At 44.0% G+C, this 19,991-nt stretch overlaps 1 protein-coding gene across 22 annotated transcripts in view; it reads right to left on the reverse strand.

The window, feature by feature from the left end:
• The window catches only part of RYR2 (ryanodine receptor 2), a 788,912-nt gene extending 781,648 nt beyond the window's left edge, over window positions 1-7,264 (reverse strand). For all 22 annotated transcript variants that reach the window (XM_063790296.1, XM_063790294.1, XM_063790292.1 and 19 more), the window contains exon 1: window positions 7,116-7,264. In XM_063790296.1, coding sequence (XP_063646366.1) covers window positions 7,116-7,163 — 48 coding nt within the window. In that variant the 5' untranslated portion in view covers window positions 7,164-7,264. The remainder of the gene's footprint in view (window positions 1-7,115) is intronic.
• Window positions 7,265-19,991: the final 12,727 nt, after the last annotated feature.

Below are 19,991 nucleotides of genomic sequence, written 5' to 3' on the forward strand. Positions count from 1 at the left end.
TCAGCTTTCAGGGCCTGTAATCCACCAGGATGAGGATTTCCAGGGACCCCAGGATCATTCAAAGCTTTTCTTTCCAGTCCCAGGGTGAGATTTTGTTATGCTCATCCTGCAGAATGGTTTGAGTCTGGTTGACCCTAAGACTACGAACATGACAATGGAAATTACCGCAAGTCCCTCTGAGAAAACAACCTCCCCATTTTACCTCTCTCAAACAAATCTCTATCTGACCCCACCAGCCCCAAGGTCACACAACCATTTGTTGGCAGGGTCCTCATCCCAATGTTCTTCCCGTGATTAATAAAGAGGAAAGTAAGGGGATGAAACTGATCCACTGGACACTCTAACAGTGCCCCTGGAAGTCACCTCACCCCCTGACAGCTGCTCATTTGAAATACAGCTTCTGACTCTAAACCAGTATTTCTTTTGAGCAGTCCTAATCACTCAGACTCAATTAATCCTTAATTTATTCTCTTACTCTCCTTTGTTCATTTGCTCTACTGACTGTAACTTCCCTCTGTCTAATTGCCTTCTCCGGGTGTCCCCTCCCACTGGACCTGGGAGCCACTGCGGCCTCCCAAAGCAGCAATCATCACCTGGCCTCTCTCACCCTACACACCTCCTGTGTCCTCATCTCAGAATTTCACCCACCAACCCTCCTACTCTTCTGCTTCTAGAAGAGATCTTACCTCTATTCTTCCACCCCCACTATCTTTGCCTACTTCCTTCATAGCAGGTTCCTTCTTTCTGCATTTGGACGCATTCAAGTGATGTTCACATTAAACTGGTGGGCAGGAGGATCCTTTCTCTTGTCCCGATCTTCTCCTTGCCACAAGATTTCTCTCAAGTCTGTCCTTGTAGTTAACAGTGCACCAAGCATCATGGGAAACCAATGCCCAACACGGTCCCAACTCACCCACAGAGCATCAGGGTCAGAGCATTCTCTGACCATTGCTTGAGTTTCCCAATCAGTTCCATACATTTTATTAATTATTGGTGATAAATGGTCAGAGAAAGGTAAAATTGGAATTGGTTAGAGTGAACCAAGAAAACTCTGCGTAGGATGAAAAGCATAAGCAAGGTATCAAGGGGCAGATCATAAAAGGCCAAGTGGAGAAATTAGACAGGATATGCAAGGATGTGAGCTGAGGCTGGGAGATGGACACGAGGGTTTCAGGAGGACTAAAATGACAGGAGGATTCTAGGTGGGTTGCCGATTTGTTGCAGGAGGAAGGATGACGAAGGTTGAAATGAGTACTGGGATCAGAACAAGAAGCTAACGGAGTATGAAACACATCGAAATCTGAGTTGGATTGCAAAGAGAAACGCGATGGGCTACGATGACAAATTAGATGCAGAAGAGAAGAAAGAGAACGAGACAAGTGCATTGAGCCATTCCCATGAGCCAGGCACTGTTGTTCTAAGTCCGTAAAGCTAGGTGCTGGTGGATTCCGGCCTCAGACTCAGGTCTTCTGAAGGTTAGGATCACACCGGAGCCACAGCCACAAACGGCAGCGCCACTGATCAGCAGAGACACTAGGAAGGAAAGTCGCTTAGGGAACCGAACAGGCAATGATGTCAAGCTGGTGTTTCTGCGGTCCGAGAGGCAAGAGGGAAGTCTAAACAGAGGCTTGAAGTGAAGGCCCAGGGCTGTCGAACCTATGGTGGGTTTCTCCTACAAGAAAGAGTCGCTTTGGGAACATTCCTCTCATCTCTCCGGCTCTCAGAGCTGGATGAAGTCATTGTTAGGTGTTTTCAAACTCTGTTATTCAAGAGATCCCAGATTTTGTGACACAGATAAGCTCATGAAGGCAGAAGAGCCAGAACAGGAAATAGGATAGAATCTTTTGGGATAACCACACACTTGGAGTAAAAGGAATGAAAAGCACCTGGAAAAAGCATGATCAGAAATGTAAAAAATTACCCAGAAGGTACCATGTCCCCAAAGTCAAAAGAGTAGCTTCAAAAAGGAAAGTCAGGGTCGTAGAGCTTGAGAAGGAATCTAAGGGAATAGGGACAGAGAGGGACATTTAGACGTGGCAAGGAGGGAGTTACTGGCAACATCCTGGAAAGTAGATTGAAGAAGGAAGAGAAGCTAGATAATTACATGGAGAGGGGTACAAGCAGTGGGAGAAGACCACTTCTGCAGGAGGGGAGCAACCAAATAAGGTATCCGGGTCAAAGACAGACATTTTAAGATGGGAGAAATTAACAGGCTTCAAGATAAACCAGAAGGAGTAAGTGGATAGGGAGGCAAAAAAAAAAAAAAAAAAAAAAAGGATAGAAAGGATGGATTCCAATCTTGGCTTCCAGGACCAAGATTCAGGCCATGTGAGGGACTGTAATATTAGAAAAGACAAAAGAAACCTCCTTTTCACTGGCTGGAAGGACAAGAGGACAGATTTGGAGACAGAACTCTATGAAGGTCAAGTTAAGGATAAAATGGAAAAGTGGGTTTAAATCTACTCTATAAAGAATGATGTGCTGGTAAACCTCCTTTCTGGAAATTCTTCACAGATTTTCATATACTCTGCATTACTAAATGCCACTAACTTGGAGTGTGACACTGGGCCAAGTCATTTGGCTCTCTGAGCTTTTGTTTCCTTATCTGCAATATCAGAGAGGCATGGGTTGGACAGGGTAATGTTTTCTAAAGGCCTCTTCCTACCCTAATGTTTTGGAGTTTGTTTATGCATTTTTCCTTCTGATTGCTCCATGCCATCCTCTATATCTATTCTTTGCAATTACAGCTGCAAACCACTTCCCTACTTATTTGGAATACTTCCTTAACATGCTATGCATACAGACGGTGTTCAACAAATGTTTTCTGAATTAATCTAATTCCCACAATGTCAGAGTTTCAGGAAAAATGTGTGCTTCATCACCTCTCCCTCTCTCCCGAAAGCTATCTAAAGAAGCACAGTCACCCAGTGCTGCTGGAGTCCTTTCTTGGGTAATTCAGCCATGATAAAAACACTTATCTGAAGCCAAAGTACAAATACAATTGAATGTCAAATAAATTAGTGCCCTAAGCGTTTTAGATCTTGCCCTTCCTGCCAATGTGTACATGCTAATTTCTAAGTTAAAATAAAATAAGTCTGATGATGTAAGCCTGGGTGGGCTTTCCATCAGTTCCTTGGGAAAATACCATAGTGCATATCTATCTAAAACTCCTCATAGCTTCATTATGAAGGGAGCAAAAAGTGCGAATTTCCACTGCTCATTCCATCTTTTCATTTGTACTCTGTGACATTCCTACAGCTGAGAAAACTGACTTGGTATTCTTTTGCTATAAACCTAAAACATACTTGAACAGCAGATAAAGAAGCCTTTCTCTCCTGGAAAGAACACTATTAGCCTAAGATTTGAATTTTAGTCCTCGTTCTGCACTGCTGAGTACTGACTTCATACCATTAAACTTCCTGGACCTCTACAAACTAGGGCTAAGTATTCCCATCCAACCTACTATGCAGTGTTGTACACCGGCATCTATACTGCATAATTGTCACTATTTGTCGATGAGTATATTTAAAGATGCTTCTTGTCACTGTGGAACAAGATGTATGAACACTGAGAAGAAATCTATAATGAAATACTTCATTCTGCAAAGGAAGACAGGAGGAAGACCGTAAGCATTCCTATCAGGATCATTCTTACAGCCAGGACTAAGCTTTAAGTCTCAATCTATGGGTAAATACAAAACTACATGACACAGTACACCACAAGGGTAACTCAACTGTGCTTAGACAAATGAAAGAAAGAAAAAGTACTCAAAAAAAAAAAAAAAAAAACTTGACCAAGGTCATTTTATACCATGGTTTTCCTAAAGTCAGAGGAATATCTTCTGTAACATTCTGTATGATTGTTGGAAAAAAAAGAAAAGAGGACCATAACGAAAAAGATGCGTGTTTTTAAATGCCAAATGACAGTTTGTTGCTACATTGGTAAGTTAATAAAACCTTTAAAATAAAACACACATTCCAAATCATGGATATGTTTGGATATGACAGTGAATGAATCCATTACAAGCTGACAGCTTATTTTATGATAGGATTTTTCTCTCATAAAATAAGTGTCCCAGCATATCCAGAGTTTACACAAACATATTTTCAATCTCTCTCAAAGATAAACAGACCCAAGTGGGCAGGTTTCCAGCAGATGGGGGAGCCACTGAATCAATGATCATTCATCTACATAACTATTTGGAAGGAATGTGAGCCAACTCGACAAGCAGCAGCAAATGGAACAGAGATGCCAGAGAGACGGGTACAAGCTAAACAGTGACAAACCCCTTTGCAAATGAGGAATTAATTTACAGCAGCATACATAACTCACAGATACAGCCCATTAAAGATTTCACCTCTACTTCCCTTAACAGTGATCTCACGCCTCTTCTAAAAAAAGAAAAGCAAAAAAGCTTTCTGTGGACAGTGGTCAAAAAGATGCCTCAATGTGCTGGGGTGCTGAATACAAATCCAATAGACAATGACCTGCTCAAGATAATAATCCAGATGTTCTAATCAGAACATATGAAATGTCCCATCAAATTCACAATTATGGTGTCTTAATGACTGTTTTTCTTTTTCTATGCAAAACAGCTTCATCCATCACTATCAAGAATTCTTCCATCTACAACTGTTTTATCAAGATGTACAGATTCCTAATACTCCTTGGGCTATTTGCTTAAAAAAAAAAAAAGAAGAAGAAGAAGAAATAACTCATATTGACAAGCTTGCACATGACAGAGAAATAAATGCCCTCAGAAAAAAAAGAAGCGACTTCAATGTGGGAACTATACTACAGTCTCCCCATTATTCACCCCATCAGCATTTCTGAACCACCAACATTCTCAGGTTAAGAGGGAAAAAAAAGGGGGTGGGGGAGGGAAGGATGGACGGTAATGGGTGGAGAAGCCGGTAAAGGATTTGAGAATTTCCATATGAAAATTGGAAAATTGTGAGGAAAGGCATGTTTTCCTTTTAGATGTTAATGCTATACCAAAAAAAAAAAAAAAAAAAAAAAATCCCCCTGCTCCACTGTGTCACCTCCTTCAAGGTCATTTATCTTCAGCACAACAACCTACGGATGTTTTATTAAAAGAAAAATCCCAGCCTGGGACTGCCAGATCTCTACCCAGGACCCACTTATCAAAGGTGCTGCTCTAGCTGACAGGCAGCTGCTGAGTGGCACAGAGTTAACATTACTTTATATGTGCAGAACCTCATCAGCCAGCACGTTCCCTCGGTCCCCATTAAGCATTCTGATAACACCACCTCCATGAGCTCGGCTTAACAGTTAAGCCCGCAGGAAGCCCTTGAGTGCATGAAGCCTGCCAAAATGTCCCAGCTAATTTTAACCCCGCAGAGTTTGATACGAATTGATTGAAAAATTATACAGCAACCGTATTTGTCCACCTGAATAAAACAGTCCTTAGTTTTGAGAAAAATCTAATGTGGTGTTAATTACTTAAAAAAAAAAAACCCTTATAGTCTATTTTCTATGAAAAAGACAACTGTATTACTAGCAGCTTTATACACCGTGACCAAGGTATTAGTGAAGAGGCTCTTCCAAGCCCGGTCTTGGGCCAACAGTACTTCAAAAAGCATATGCAATGGTGCATAACCTGCAGCTATTAGACTGGATTACTATTAGGTTGCCATCTGATGTGGACCCTGGATTTTTATCCTTCCCAAAGCTTTCTCCCAGTCCGTTGAATGCACAAAAGAGAAAGAGACAGTCGTTTACAACGTTCCTTTGCAAATTCGCTGTTTTCATATGTTTAGTACCCAAATACATCAAGACTATTTTCACACCTAAAAGTTAATATTCCAAAATTCCACCGTCTCTACGATTTTCTGTGATTATAGGTAACCGTAACCGGGAAGTGGTTTTGTTTGTTTGTTTGTTTGTTTTGTTTTGTTTTTGTACTGCTGAGGAAAGAAGTACCAGCAGAAGCTGCAGTTCTAGGTTGGGGAAGTCTGGGGAATCCTGCAAGGGAACATCCTTCGGGAAGGAGGACAGAAGTGGAGAAGGAACGACTGAAAGGATGCTAACTAGGTTATTCTTAGCGGGAAGTTAGGGCATTTTCTTTTCTGGAGAGGCTCTCCAGTCCCAGCTTGGAGGTGTGCAATGCCTCAGCCTGGGAAGTATCTGCAGTGTTCGAACAAATGAGAGAAAGGAAGGAGCAGTGCCAAGAGGTACTTAAGGAGAAAGAATTGTATTAGTGTGGAGCCAACCTTTCCCTGCCTGCCACCCAGTGTGGGGCAGCCACCCTGCCCTTACACTGACACTTACACACACACACTTTGCTTCACTTGGCATGCAGTAAGCCAGCATTTAGAGAACGACACGTTCACGATGTTCTCCCCAACACCACCCGCGCGCGCGCACACACGCAAACACACGCTCGCTTCCCATGCCTTCCACGCTTTGCAAGCGGTCACAGCACCACCACGGATGGCACCAGCCCCGGGAACCGCGGGGACCACGGAGGCGACTCCTCCTCCGCTTTCGCAGCACCTTGACTTGGGGGAAACCTCCGCGCAGCGTCCTGCACCATCACCCCCGCCCCCGGTCAGCTGCGCCGCACGCTACACGGAGTAAGCGAACCAACGTCTTCGCTCCGTGACAACGCGCGGGTCCAGCCCGAAAGCCCAAGAAACCTCCCGGCGGCGGTATTCCCAGAAACAGCCCGAGTTCCCGCCGCTCCCCGCGCCCCCACGGGCCACCCTGCTGTGCACCCTGCCCCCGGCCGCCCGGGAGGTCCCAGCCGTGCCACCAGGCAGGCCGGACCGGCCGTCCCCTCCTCCCCCGGTTCCCGCAGCTCCGACGCTCCTGTCCCCGGTGCCCCGGGTCCGAGCCCGGGCGCCTGCCGCCGGCTAGCCGCGCTCCATCCTCTAGCTTTCCACACTCGCGCACAGACACGCGCCCTTGCCTTCCCTCGCCCCAACACGCACACCTGCACACACTTGGTGATGCCCGCTCCTCCCGCATCCTCAGGAGGCACCCCTCGCCCCGCCCGCGAGTCCCCGCTGCCCGCTGTCACTCTGCCCGGACCCCGCTAGTGGATGCCCTGACGCCCCCTTCCCCTGACAGCACACGCGACGCACGGCGCTTACAGTTCGCAGGAACTGGATCTCGTCTTCGCCCTCGCCCCCATCGGCCATGGTTCCGCGCCTCCTCGCCGGGGCCGGCTCCCGAGCCCCGCGGAGCTCGGCGGCGGCGGCGGCCCCTGGCGCTGCCTTCTGCTTCTGCTGCCGGGAGCCGGGGGCTGGAGGGGGCCGCGCTGCCGGGTGCCGAGCGCCGGGCGGTCCCCGCCTGCAGAGCGGAGGAGGAGGCGCGGACGCTCGGGCGCGGGTGGTCGAGGCGCGGGGCCTCCCTGCTCCGCACTGTGCGGGAGGAGGGCGGCCCGGGCCCGGAGGACGCGGGGAAGCAGCCCCGCAGCCCAGCCGCGCTCGCTGCCTGCAGCCAGCGGTCCGCTCGGCCCCGGCTCCTCCGAGCAAGTGCGCGGAGCCAGCTGAGCCGGGGTTAGTGCAGCGGTGGGGGTGGGGTGTGGGGGCGGGCGGGGAGGAGCTCGGCGGCTCCCCGCTGCTGCAGGTAATCCGCAGCCCGCTCCTCCGGGCCGCCAAACCCGAGGCCCAGCGCCACTTACTGGCTGCGCTGGGAATCGGGGCCGGAGCGCACCCGGCGAGCGCACAGCCTCCTACCTGCGCCCCGCTGGGGTCCCTGGGCTCATTCCCCTGCCCCTTCCGAGCTTAAAACCGCCGGCACGACGCCCCTTCCTCCTGGACTGGGCTAGGGCGCTAACTTCCAAGGCACTTCGGATCGCACGGAAGAATGATATCTTTCACCTGGGCGCACGGGGTGGCTAATCTCCAAGTAGAGATTACCCAACACCTGGTATTTTAAACGTGGATTACCTCTATTCATGATCAAATGGGAATTCTTCAAGATCTAGTTTTAGTGTACCATGCTTTTCGCAGATAATCGATGCAACGTGCACGGTTTTGGTGCACAGAACTTTAACATTCAACAAATATATAGTGAGCGCCTATGCCAGACAATGTGGTACAAGACAGACCCAGAAGTGTGTAGTCTGTATTCGAAGTGCAAGCCTTAATTCAACAAGGAATTGCGGTAAAGTATGGGATACTATCTATAAGTCTGAACCACTGGATGGGTCTAAAGTCAGACTGTGCTACCCATTATCCTTGCTGAGAGAAGAAATTCAAGCATTCCACCGCAGATAGTAATATCTTGCTCTCGCAATCCTCCATGCAATAGTCTACCAAATGCCTGCTTAACAAACGGCTATGACTAAGAAAATACAGGGTCTGAGACAATTTGGACAAGAAAGCAATTTGTCTCTTGTTCCTAGTCCACAGCGCTTTCATTTATCATACTTAAAATAAGTATGTGCAAAGTAAAGTTTTCAAATGTCAGTACTACAGAGATGCAGACATTGTAAAACAAGGATTTTTGCGTCCGTTTACCTACATCTTACATTCTGCGGCATCTAACTCATTATTAAAATCGACCACTGAGTTCTATGCAGTTTATATTTTATTTTTAGCATTCATTAACTTTGTACTTACTGGGGTAGGTTTTGTAAATTTCCAGGAGAATGACAATATGTGTATAAATACTCGCTGTCCGTGGTAGAACTAGTAATGTTCTGCCCTATCTCATGGAAGTATACCAGTCACCTTACCTAAAAACTTGACCTATCCCTGTAGCCATGACGACTAACCAACTCTTAAACCATTATTATTTATGTGAATGTTTACTCTTACGAGTCTCTAAAGGAACAACCAGTGAGCTCCCAAAAAGTCGGGTAAGAGTCCTCCATGAGCAATGACTATATTCTGAAATTGGCTCCTGATTTAATGTTAAATGATTTGATCTTCCAAATTTAGAACGTATCAAATTGACGTTTTAAACTATTTTATTCAGAACTATGCAGAGACAGGTTTCTTAATTACTCCATTCTACCCAGATGGTAGGTAAAATAATATAAAAACGCTTACCACGTCTTCATTTTGGCATTTTAACTAGGCTGTAAACTGTTCTAGCAAGAGTTATGGTTATTATTTCTTTAGTTCTCTCAATGTAAGTGGAATAATGCTAAATGGCCTAGACACTCGATGTTTCTTATTCACCCCATACAGTCTTCAACAGCAAGTAGACATAGGGCAGAGACTATTTATAAAACACACCGTGTATGTGGACTTTAAAACACAAAAATACAAAACTATGAGGTTTATAGATCTCTAGTCTGTTCTCAAAGTATAAAAATATGTTTGAGAATGATATACAACATTTATTTTTAAAAAGAAAACCAAAGCAAATATAACAAGTGTTTTAATACTGGTGATGGGCATATTGGTGGAATATTATTTTTGGTACTCTGATATTCTGTTATATTTCATAATTATATAACGAAATAATTTTTACAAGAAAGCAACTTCAGTGAAAGCTATGGAAACTTTTTACTTATAGCTTTTTAAAAAAAAATTTAACCCTTTTGGATGATTTAGTTATAATTCCCTAGTTTCTTCTTCTGGTGGACAATTGTAGTAAGAATTCCAGTGCAGAGATCATAGGATACTAACTAACCTCGATTTTAAGTGTACTTGAGAAAAAATACATAAAATTTGGATACAGCTTAAAGTTTATGTTTACTGTATTTAATTCTTATTGTAGACTCAGACTAAAAGAAATTAACAAGTAGACCTTTTTCTAGGCACAAAACTACAGTTCATTAAATAGAAAAAAATTATTTACCATTTTCATTAGAAAATAGTATTTGATATCTATATATTTTGTAATTTTTATTAAAATATTTATTGGCTGGGCATAATGGCTCGCACTTGTTATCCTAGTGCTTTGAGAGGCCAAAACAGGAGGATTGCTTGATGCCAGGAGTTCAAAATGAGCATGGGCAATGGAGACCTCATCTCTACAAAAAAAAAAAAAAAATTTAATTAGCTAGGCATGGTGGCACAAACCTGTAGTTCTAGCTACTGGGAGGCTGAGGTAGGAGGATTGCTTGAGCCCAGGAGTTTGAGGCTGCAGTGAGCTATGATCAAGCCACTACCCTAGTAACAGAGCAAGACCTGATCTCAAAAAAAAAAATAAAATCTCTTTTTCTAAATTCATGTTATGTATAATAGTTTATTTTGCTTTTTATTATCTTAATATTGCTTTATTATAATATAATCTTTATATTCAATAAATAACACTACATTTTAAATCTTTATTAATCATAAAATTATTAATAAAAAGTTTAGAGGATGACTAAGAAACATTTCTATGTTTCTTAGTCCAAATTTGGGGAGTATTCTTCTTTATGACTAATTTTATATTCTGCAAGAGAGGGAAAAATTATATTTTTGCTTTTTTAATTAAGAGTTTTTCTGCAGTCATCTAATTAAGAATGGGCCATCGTAGCCCACTTATTCACTTGGCAGGATGCTAGACAGCCTTAAAGAAGAAAAAAATTAGGACAAATGTAAGCTTTTTCATTTTGACTTACAATTTACTAAGCTCCCCAATGATGTACATGAGCTTAAAAAATTAACTTCTTCCTCAAGGTTTCTACGGAAACTCAGCAAAATACTCAATGTTATCATTTTAATTCAGCTCCTTTCAATTAAGATTACATACATTAAAGGCTTTATTACTGACTTGAAAGCCTCTGGAATTGTCATCGAATCATTATAAAATTAGGATTAGAGAGCCTCTAACGTCCTGAGATTTAGCCCATTTCTTGTTAACTCAGATTTCCTGTTTCAAAATCTCTAAGGAACATTTCATACCTATCTTCTTATCCCACTTCAGAACTCAACAGACCAACATTTTATAAAATTTCCGTTTTATTTACATCCTTATTGCATGTGTTCTAAAATACTATAATTCTTATGAGCACCTGTCCTAGAAATAAATCCCTGGGGAATTCACCACAAGCCGTCCTCAGGTCACATGGCCTGAATCTCTGCATTAATGCAAGATGGCCAGAAATTACATTACGAATGATGACGATGGTGATGAAACTTCATTTATTGAGCATTTACTATGCTCCGAGCACTTGCATTTTATTTTTTCTTTTCGTCTTCGCAGCAATATCATTTTTGAAAAACAGGAAAGAAGGCTTAAAGAAGTTAAGTAGCTTGGCCAAGAGTATGCAGCTGCTGAGTTTTGACACAGGGGTCCGAGGACTTATACTCCTCCCCTACCTCCATCCCAAAGCGGAAAGCACAAAAAAGAGTCTAGACTAGCGTGAACTATAAAAGGCTCTGGCAGCCCCGGGAGATCTGTCCCTGGTTTCAGGCCAGAGCAGGTCCTGCTAGCTCTTGGAATGCCAAGTAAGTTCTGGAAAGAGACAGGGATTACTATGTGTTCAGAAATAATATCCAATTTGTGCCTTTCTCCGCAGTTTGGATTCTTAGGGGAAATCAGTTTTTCAAGACTTGAAGGTTATTCACCACTATCGTATTAGTTCCTTTCCAAATTATGAAGCCCCAAACTACAATTAGTATTCTGATTTCCAGGGTCAGGACTGAACTACATGCAGATAGAAAAAGTACACATGATCTACCTCTTGGCATCAGAGGAGCCCTGGACATCACAGAGAAGGGTGACCCCACCTGACGAAAAGTCTGCTTATTGCTGTAGTCCCCTCTTATCCACAGCTTTGCTTTCTGCAGTTCCAGTTACTCAAAGTTCCAAAATATAAAATGGAAAATTCTAGAAATAAACAATTCCTACATTTTTAATTGTGTGCCAGTTTGAGTAGCGTGATGAAACCTTGTACCATCTCACTCTGTCCCATTCGGGACATGAATCATCCCTTTGTCCAGCGCATCCACTCTTCTGTACTCCCCACCGTTAGCCAGTAGCTGTTTCAATAATCAAATCGACTATCCTGGTATCATGGTGCCTGTGTTCACGTATCCCTTATTTTACTTCATAATGACTCCAAAGTGCATGAGTAGTGATGCTGGCATATTGTTATTATTGTTCTATTTTATTACTAGTTATCATCGTTCATCTCTTACTGTGCCTCTTATAAACTAAACTTAAACCTAGGTTTGTATGTATAGGGGAAAAACACAGCATACATAGGGTTCAGTCCTATCCATGGTTTTGAGCGTCCCCTGGGGTCTTGGAATGTATCCCCTACACATCAGGAGGTATGGGTTCCTAAGGAAATGTGGGTTCCCCAGCCGCATTTCCAACTCAAATTGCCTAGTGGCTTCCCAAGTAGGTCATTCTGACTGTCACGTGTCTCTGAAGGCAGATCTTCCTCCTGATTTGCCTATTTCTGTTGTACTACAGCTCGAATCCAAACTCTGATCACCGTTTTTGATTCCTCTCTCACCTTCCCCACTGAACGTCAGTGTCTTTTTATAAGTAAAAGGCATTTTCCTGATTCTTGTCTTTATATCCCAGAGTATTTCACTAACATCATCACTAATCTTCCTGTTTCTTATGCTTTTCCAGTGCAAATCATCTTCCTGACTCCCACCAGCACCACCCCCTATAATAATGTTTTCATCTGGTCACTTCCTTGCCCAATAAGAACTAGAACCATTGCAAGGTGGCCCCCAGATGCCTCCAGGTTATGTTCAAACCCCTCATCTTGGCTTTGGAGACTCCCCACGATATAGCCTTAAACATACCTTTTCAATATTCCTTTCCTAGTATTCCCGTTTTGCCTCCCAACCAGACTACTGTTCTGCAGATTAAAAAGCTACTCAGCCGTGCCTCTTCTTTTGCCATTTCTTTAGCCATCCAGGGCCACAAAATCCTGCTGAAATCCACTCCATGCTTCAAGGACTAGTTCAAAGCCCCCTTCTGGGCTTTGATTACTCTGGCCAGAGATTGTATCTCCCTCCTGTGAACCACAGCCCTTGATCCTGTATTGCCCAGGCCTGTAGGTGTATGTTTAAGGGTAATGTCCCTCAAATGCAATAACTACTGCATAGAGGCAGAGAAAATGTGTCTACTTTTTTATTATACTTCTTCTTTTCTTTATGGGTAATAATTAAGAATCCTTTCTGTCAATGGTCATGAACTGCTTGTTTACCATTTTGTAGATAGCTTTCTACTTTCACTTTCCTTTTAAGAAAATTCCATTTTGAAACACCTTTCTTCTTTTCATCCCTTCCTCTATGTGGAGTTCATTCTTTAACTGCAAGGTGCTAACCATTTTGCTGTGTTCAGTAACACAAAAGTAACCTCCAAACGTTTGTGTCTGTAGAGTTTGTCCCAGCATGAGACCCATCTCTAATGTCTTCCAAGTATTCACAGAACAACAGGACATGAGCAGGTTCTTTGAACCCTTTATTCGTTCATTCATTCGACAAACGTTTATTGCGTGTGTCCCAGGCTTTGTCCTAGCAAATAAAGCACTGGCCCTATCTTCATGGGGCTTTTATTCTAGGGGAGGAGCTAGATACCAACAAGTAAATGTATATGTCAGGTGCATTGAGTGCTATCAAAAAATACAAAGCAGAAGCCAGGAGGAGTAGCTCGGGCGTGTAGCCCCAGCTACTTGGGAGGCAGAGGTGGAGGTGGTAGGATTGCTTGAGTTCAAGTCCAGCCTGGGCAACATAGTAAGACCCTGTCAAGAAAGAAAAGAAAAGAAAAGAGAGAGAAAGAGAGAGAGAAGGAAGGAAGGAAAGAGGGAAGGAAGGAAGGAAAGAAGGAAGGAAGGAAAGAAGGAAGGAGCAAGCAGGATAAAGGTAACAGAGGGGCCAGTTCTGTAGAGAAAATGGTCAGGGAAGACATCCCTGATGAAGTCACATGGCAACAGTAGCTTGAATCAAGCCAGGGAATGAGCCTTGTGGCTATCTAAGGGAAGAGCACTCCACGCAGAGGGATTGGTATGTGCGAAGGCTTGGAGTTGAGAGTGTACATGGCATGTGTGAACGATTACGAGGAGGGCAGGGCAGTGCAGTGGTGCACTATGGGCAGAGCGAAGGAGGGAGCAGGAGGGTGCTGGATGATGAGGTCAGGGAGACAGCAAACACAATACATACCCTGCCCATTCCGAATGGGAACATTCATTGCTTTTTTTCAGGAAAAAGAGTTTAGTGTGCTCAGTCTGGTTTAAACTAGGCCACCTGGCTACCCATTTTAACACCTAACCTGAATCTCCATGCTCTCTATACATTTCTAATTCCTGGATACTAGAAATCTACCATCTGAGTAGAAATTCTCCTTACCTGTTGAAGTTTGCTAAGAGGTCCAACTTGGTGGATTATATTTATTTATTGCAATATTAAGACACCCTACATTTTACCAGCCTTGTTATTGACTTGAGAGATGGCTTAAACAAATGGACTTATGTTCACCTGCTCCCAGGAATCAGGACAAGGTAGTGGCCATAAGGATGGGCTTTCAAGCCAGACTCAGTCCTCATCCCTTCTTTGCCACTCACTAGCAAGTTACTTAACTGTCTAAACCTCTGTTTTTCTGTGTATATGATGAGGATAATAAGAGTACCTCATAAGATTGCTGTTGATATTAAATGAGATAATGAATATAACTTGCAGAATATAATGCCTAGAATATGGACACACTCACTAAAATGTACATGCATGTATTTATGTAGTTGTTTGTGGCTTCTGTTAAATTAAGAACTGAAATTATTTATATTATCAGAAATAAAATCAATCAGATGGTATGTTCAGTGCAACAACTTTAAAAATATAGATTTTTCTAATTTTTCCATCATTATTATTATTATCAATATTAAAAGAGTTCTTTGATAAGTTCTCATCTAGTACACAAACACACTCACTTTCTCATAAATATTCCACTACCTTTTAGAATTTTTTTAGTTACAAGTAATAGAACCCCCCCCCAAAATATAAACAGGGGCTTAAAACAGAGGAGATCATTTCTCTCATGTAACTTTAAGTCTAAAACTAGGCAGTCCAAAACTGTTACCATGGCTCCATGATGTCATCAGTGTGCCAACCTCCTGTCTTTCAGTCCATCATCCTTAGTTCATGGAGTCAAGTCTCACTGTTGCAAAATGGCTGCTGCTGCTGCAGCCATTGGATTCAAATTTCAGATGGGAGCAAGGCGTGTATGGTGGGGCAAAGGGAGCGTGTCATATGGCGAATCCACCAGTTGAACAGCTTTCCTGGAAATTCCACCAGTAATTTTCACTTCTATCTCATTGGCCAGAATTTAGTCACCTATCTTTATAAGAGAGGCAATGGAAATATAGGTTTTAGCTGGCTGCATTGCCACCCTCAACAAAATTAGGGCTCTCTTGGCAAGAAAAAAAAAAAAGGAAGGTGAACATTGAATAGGCAACCAGCAGATTTGGCCTCAACTTTCTTATAATTATCTTTTCATATGACACATGTACATAATATGTTATGATTTTATGGTTAAGAGGATAATCTCACAAACTGTGGAGAATCCCTTAAGAAAGAGATACGTTTTGTGTCATCAAATGAGGTTTCATGTTCATAATCTCCAAATGGAAATACTTTAGGTATTCCTCAAACATCTAAAAAATTTAATTACATAATTTACTAAAATAGCCTCTTCTGTTTTCATGTTCCAGTTTAATCAAATGTTCCTGTCGGAGTGTGAGGCTGCAGTGAGCTATGATCATGCCACTGTGCTCTGGCCTGGGCAACAGAGCAAGAACCTATCTCTAAAAAAACTTCCTAACACACACGTTTGATATCTTTTGTATATAATATATTGGAGTGGGATTTAGGGGGTTTTTTGTGTTTTGGGGTTTTTTACTAACAGATCCTACCATATCCTAGCTTCGACTTGATTTAACTATATTCGTCTGGGGTAGAGGTGGCACAGGAGAAAAGAGGAGGTTACATACAGAGCTAAGACTGTGATGCTTTTGGAAGGTTATAAAACCCAGGAGAATGTTGACACCAACTTCTACAGTTCTTAGTTGGATTTAAACCAAGTAACAGTGTATGATACGAACAGAATTATCTTTTTGAATTTGTCATTGGATGTCATGATCACAGTGAAATTTCTAAAGATGAAGGACTAAGGAATGTGAATTAGAGAAAAGGAGCTCTAAACCTCAAGATTGACATGATCTTTCAGCCTCTATGCTGTGATATTTGGCAGAATTCTGTGCTTACACTTCAGGTGGCAGGTGTACTGAGCCACCAGTGGGTGCTTGGTTCAGCCATGAAGGTTGAGGTTGCCCAAACCAACATCCTCTCCTTAATATATGCTGTGCACTAATGAGAGCTGAAGGCAGATGTGCAGGGCGGACCTACCCTAAAGCCCCACTCAGAGGGTTTTCAACTGATGCTCTTGAGCCAATCCACTCATTCATTCAGCATTATTTCTGCCTGGTTCTGTGCTCGCTTCCTGGAGTGCAGAGTGAACAAGGCAGTGCCTGCTTCCTGGAGCTTATAGTGTGCACAGTGCAGACAGGTGAGTGCTGTGACAGGTACATAAGATGGGGTGGTGAGGGGACAGGCTGGTGAAGGCCGTAAGGGAAATGCTCCTTGGAGCAAGTGACTTGTAAGCTGAATGGTAAGAAGGCACCATTCAGATCTGAGGCGGGATAGGCCAGGAAGACCAGCGGCCCTCATGATTAAAGGGAGTAAGAAGGACCAAGGCCGAGGGAGAGAGCTCAGAGATGAACCCAAGAAGCAAAGAAATGGTGGCACCATCCCAGGAATCTGCACTTGATCTGAGATGGGCCAAGGCATTACATAAAATCTCATCACTGATTTATTTTTAAGTTTTATATCGTACTTAGGGGAATCAGGAATTTAGCAGACATTCTGAATTCCCTGAAGTCTCATCTTGCCTCAGTTGTGAAATCTCAGGGTCTATGGAAATATTTTTCCTGGGCTACACTAGTGGGTTATCTGGATTGGCAGTTGTCAACCTTTTCTTACTGTAGTTGATTAATGATTCATTTGCTTAAATAAATAAATAAGCACACATTTTTGAGCACCTATTATGTACCAGGCACTGAGCTAGGTGCTAAAAATACAAATGTAACAGGATGGCACTTTCTCTTCTCAGCCTCAGCTAAGGCACCAAAAGGTCAAAAACAATAAAACAGGTAGCAAAGGCTCCCACGTTCTAAAGAGAATATTAGGACACCTATGTGGGGTTTGCAGAGAGGGTGCTGGAAACTGATTTTGAGGCTTACAGTAGAGGTAGAAGTGGCTGAGAGAGATGATTTCTTTGGAGAAAGTTGGAGCGCTGTCTTTATCCCTAATCCCACCCACCCCATCTCAGGGAGGAGACGCAGGGGGCACAAGAGGTGCATCCCCCACTCGCCTCAAGCCAGGAAGACAGGCTGCAAGGAGACTACACAGAAAGCTTGATATGGGTCCCCTGGAGATTTCTATCTGACTCATGCCTGAGAAATGCAAATAGTAAGTGGCCCTTTTGGGGGACCATACACAACCACAGCAGGAGCTAGCTGCCAGCCACAGACTGCAGATGGAAGTATTTCCCTTAGACCGGTTATGGCATGCAACCTAGGACCGTCTTAAAGGCGCCTACCCAAGAAAGCTTCCTGCCAGGGGCTGGATAACCTCAGCACAAAGAGACTGAATGGAGGCGTGCTGAAGATGCAGAAGCCGGGGCTGGGGAGAGGTGAGGTGCGGGAGGCATCAGCACTTGTAGGGAGCTGAAGAGGAGAGGGTGGGTCCTCTGAGCAACCCCTGAAAACACCACTCAGAGAAAGAATCACCTTCAAAGATCTTCCCAATGCTGGTAACTTAAGACCATTCCTGCTATGCTGTCAGCCTCACTCTCAGTGGCCGCCTCCAGCTCTGGAAGGTGAAAGCAGCCTGGTTGGGGTGCGAGGAGGAGCGGCTCAAACGAGGGAAATTAAAGGGAAGCTGACCTCATAGTCCATCCTTCAGTCTTAGGCTCCTCAGCCAGATGCTCCCAGTCTCTGGAAGGAGACACACTTTCTATTTGAAGCTTAAAGTCATGGTTGTGAAACTGGACTGAACATTCCAGCATGGAGCCAAGACTTTGCTCGTGACTAAAAGTGACAGGAATGTCCTCCTGGCAAAAAAACAAGCCTCTAAGTGGTTGTAAAGGGACAGCGAGAGAACAGAATACAGTTGCTTTCAGCATCCCTGTTGAACTCTGGTCTTTCAGTGTAACGATTGCACAAAGGTGCGTAACACACACAAGGTTTGCCTTCAGGAACCACACAAAGTCTGGCTGAAAAAAGGTTCAAAGCGATGACAGCACAGCATGCTAAAAAGTAGGGCTGCAGTTGCAGGAACTCTGGGGAAAGAAGAAGGCTTCAACCCTTTGTTGATGTTGAGGTAGGGTTGCCAGGTAAAAGACAGGACACCCAGATACATTTAAATTTCAGATAAGCCTCCAATAATTTCTTAGTGTAAGTATGTCCCTTGCAATACTTTTGTTTGTTCCTCTGGTAAGGCTTTGCTCAAGGCACAGAGGGCCCTGGAAACCCCTTTGTTGATCTGACCTCTCCTCCTTGTTGCTCTTTTTCTTCCTGGACCTTGAGTTCTACCGATACGCCTGGCCACCCATGGGTGACTGGCGTACCCTCCATCATCTACTGGGTTTTATTTTTAATTTAATTTTTTCTTTTTTGAGACTGAGCCTTGTTCCGTTGTCCCCACCCTGGAGTACAGTGACGCCATCTCAGCTCACTGCAACTTAAACCCGGGTTCAAGCAATTCTCATGCCTCAGCCTCCTGAGTAGCTGGGATTACAGGTGCCCGCCACTATGCCTGGCTAATTTTTGTATTTTCCCTAGAGACTGGGTTTCGCCATGTTGACCAGGCTGGTCTTGAATTCCTGACCTCAAGTGATCCACCCACCTCGGCCTCCCAAAGTGCTGGGATTACAGGGGTGAGCCACTGCCCCCCACCCATCTACTGTTTTTTATAACTGCCTCCAGAGAAATTGTGAGAATCCAAATAAGATCATCCAAATATCACCACTAGGCTGTGACTTCTGGTTTATCTCCAGCGTCCACCTCTCCCCCTAAGCTCTACAATTATATCCAACTATCTACGCAGCCCCTCCATGGGAATGCACAGCAGACAGCTCAAATAGGACGTTTCCCAGACAGAGCCCCCATCTCCCAAATCTCTTCCCCAAACCTCTTGTTCTTCAGTCTTCCCCGTCTCAGTGGATGGTGCCTCATTATCAAGCCAAAGACACAGGAATCATCTTTGGATTAACTGTCTTCCCTCACTCCCCACGTCTAATCCATCAGCAAGTCCTACTTCTAAATATATCTCAAATCTGGATGCTTCTAATTATGTCATTGCCAGTGCCCTAGTCCAAGGCCCCCTACCCTCTGCTCTGCTTCCAAAGCCTCTCTCTCCTGCCTCTGCCCGGTCTAGTCCCCCTATACCTCTTCTCTTTGTCCTTGAGTAGAATCCATGCCCTCAATCACACACCTACAGGGACCTGCTTCTCTGTTCTTTCCCACCCCTCTCATTATCCCATACCCGCCCCCTTTATTCAATGCACTTTAACCGCACTGGCCAAGGCCACCCACTAAGCCCTCCTCTGTGGAGCACTCTCCCTGGGAAGGTCACATGACTGGTGCCTTGTCACTATTTGGATGCTGGCTGAAACATCCTGTCCAAGAGGCCTCCCTGACCACCATCTCTTTTGTTTGTTTGTTTGTTTTTTTCTGAGACAGAGTTTCACTCTTGTCACCCAGGCTGGAGTGCAATGGCGCAATCTTGGCTCACTGCAACCTCCAGCTCCGGGGTTCAAGCGATTCTCCTGACTCAGCCTTCTAAGTAGCTGGGATTACAGGTGCACTCCACCGTGCCCAGCTAATTTTTTGTATATTTAGTAGAGATGGGGTTTCACCATGTTGGTCGTGCTGGTCTCAAACTCCTATCCTTAGGTGATCCACCCACCTCAGCCTCCCAAAGTGCTAGGATTACAAGCATGAGCCACCGCATCCAGACTCCTGACCACCATTTCTAAGGTATCAGCCTTCACTCATCACT

The sequence above is a fragment of the Pan troglodytes genome, chromosome 1 (assembly GCF_028858775.2).
Source record: "Pan troglodytes isolate AG18354 chromosome 1, NHGRI_mPanTro3-v2.0_pri, whole genome shotgun sequence".
NCBI lineage: Eukaryota > Metazoa > Chordata > Mammalia > Primates > Hominidae > Pan > Pan troglodytes.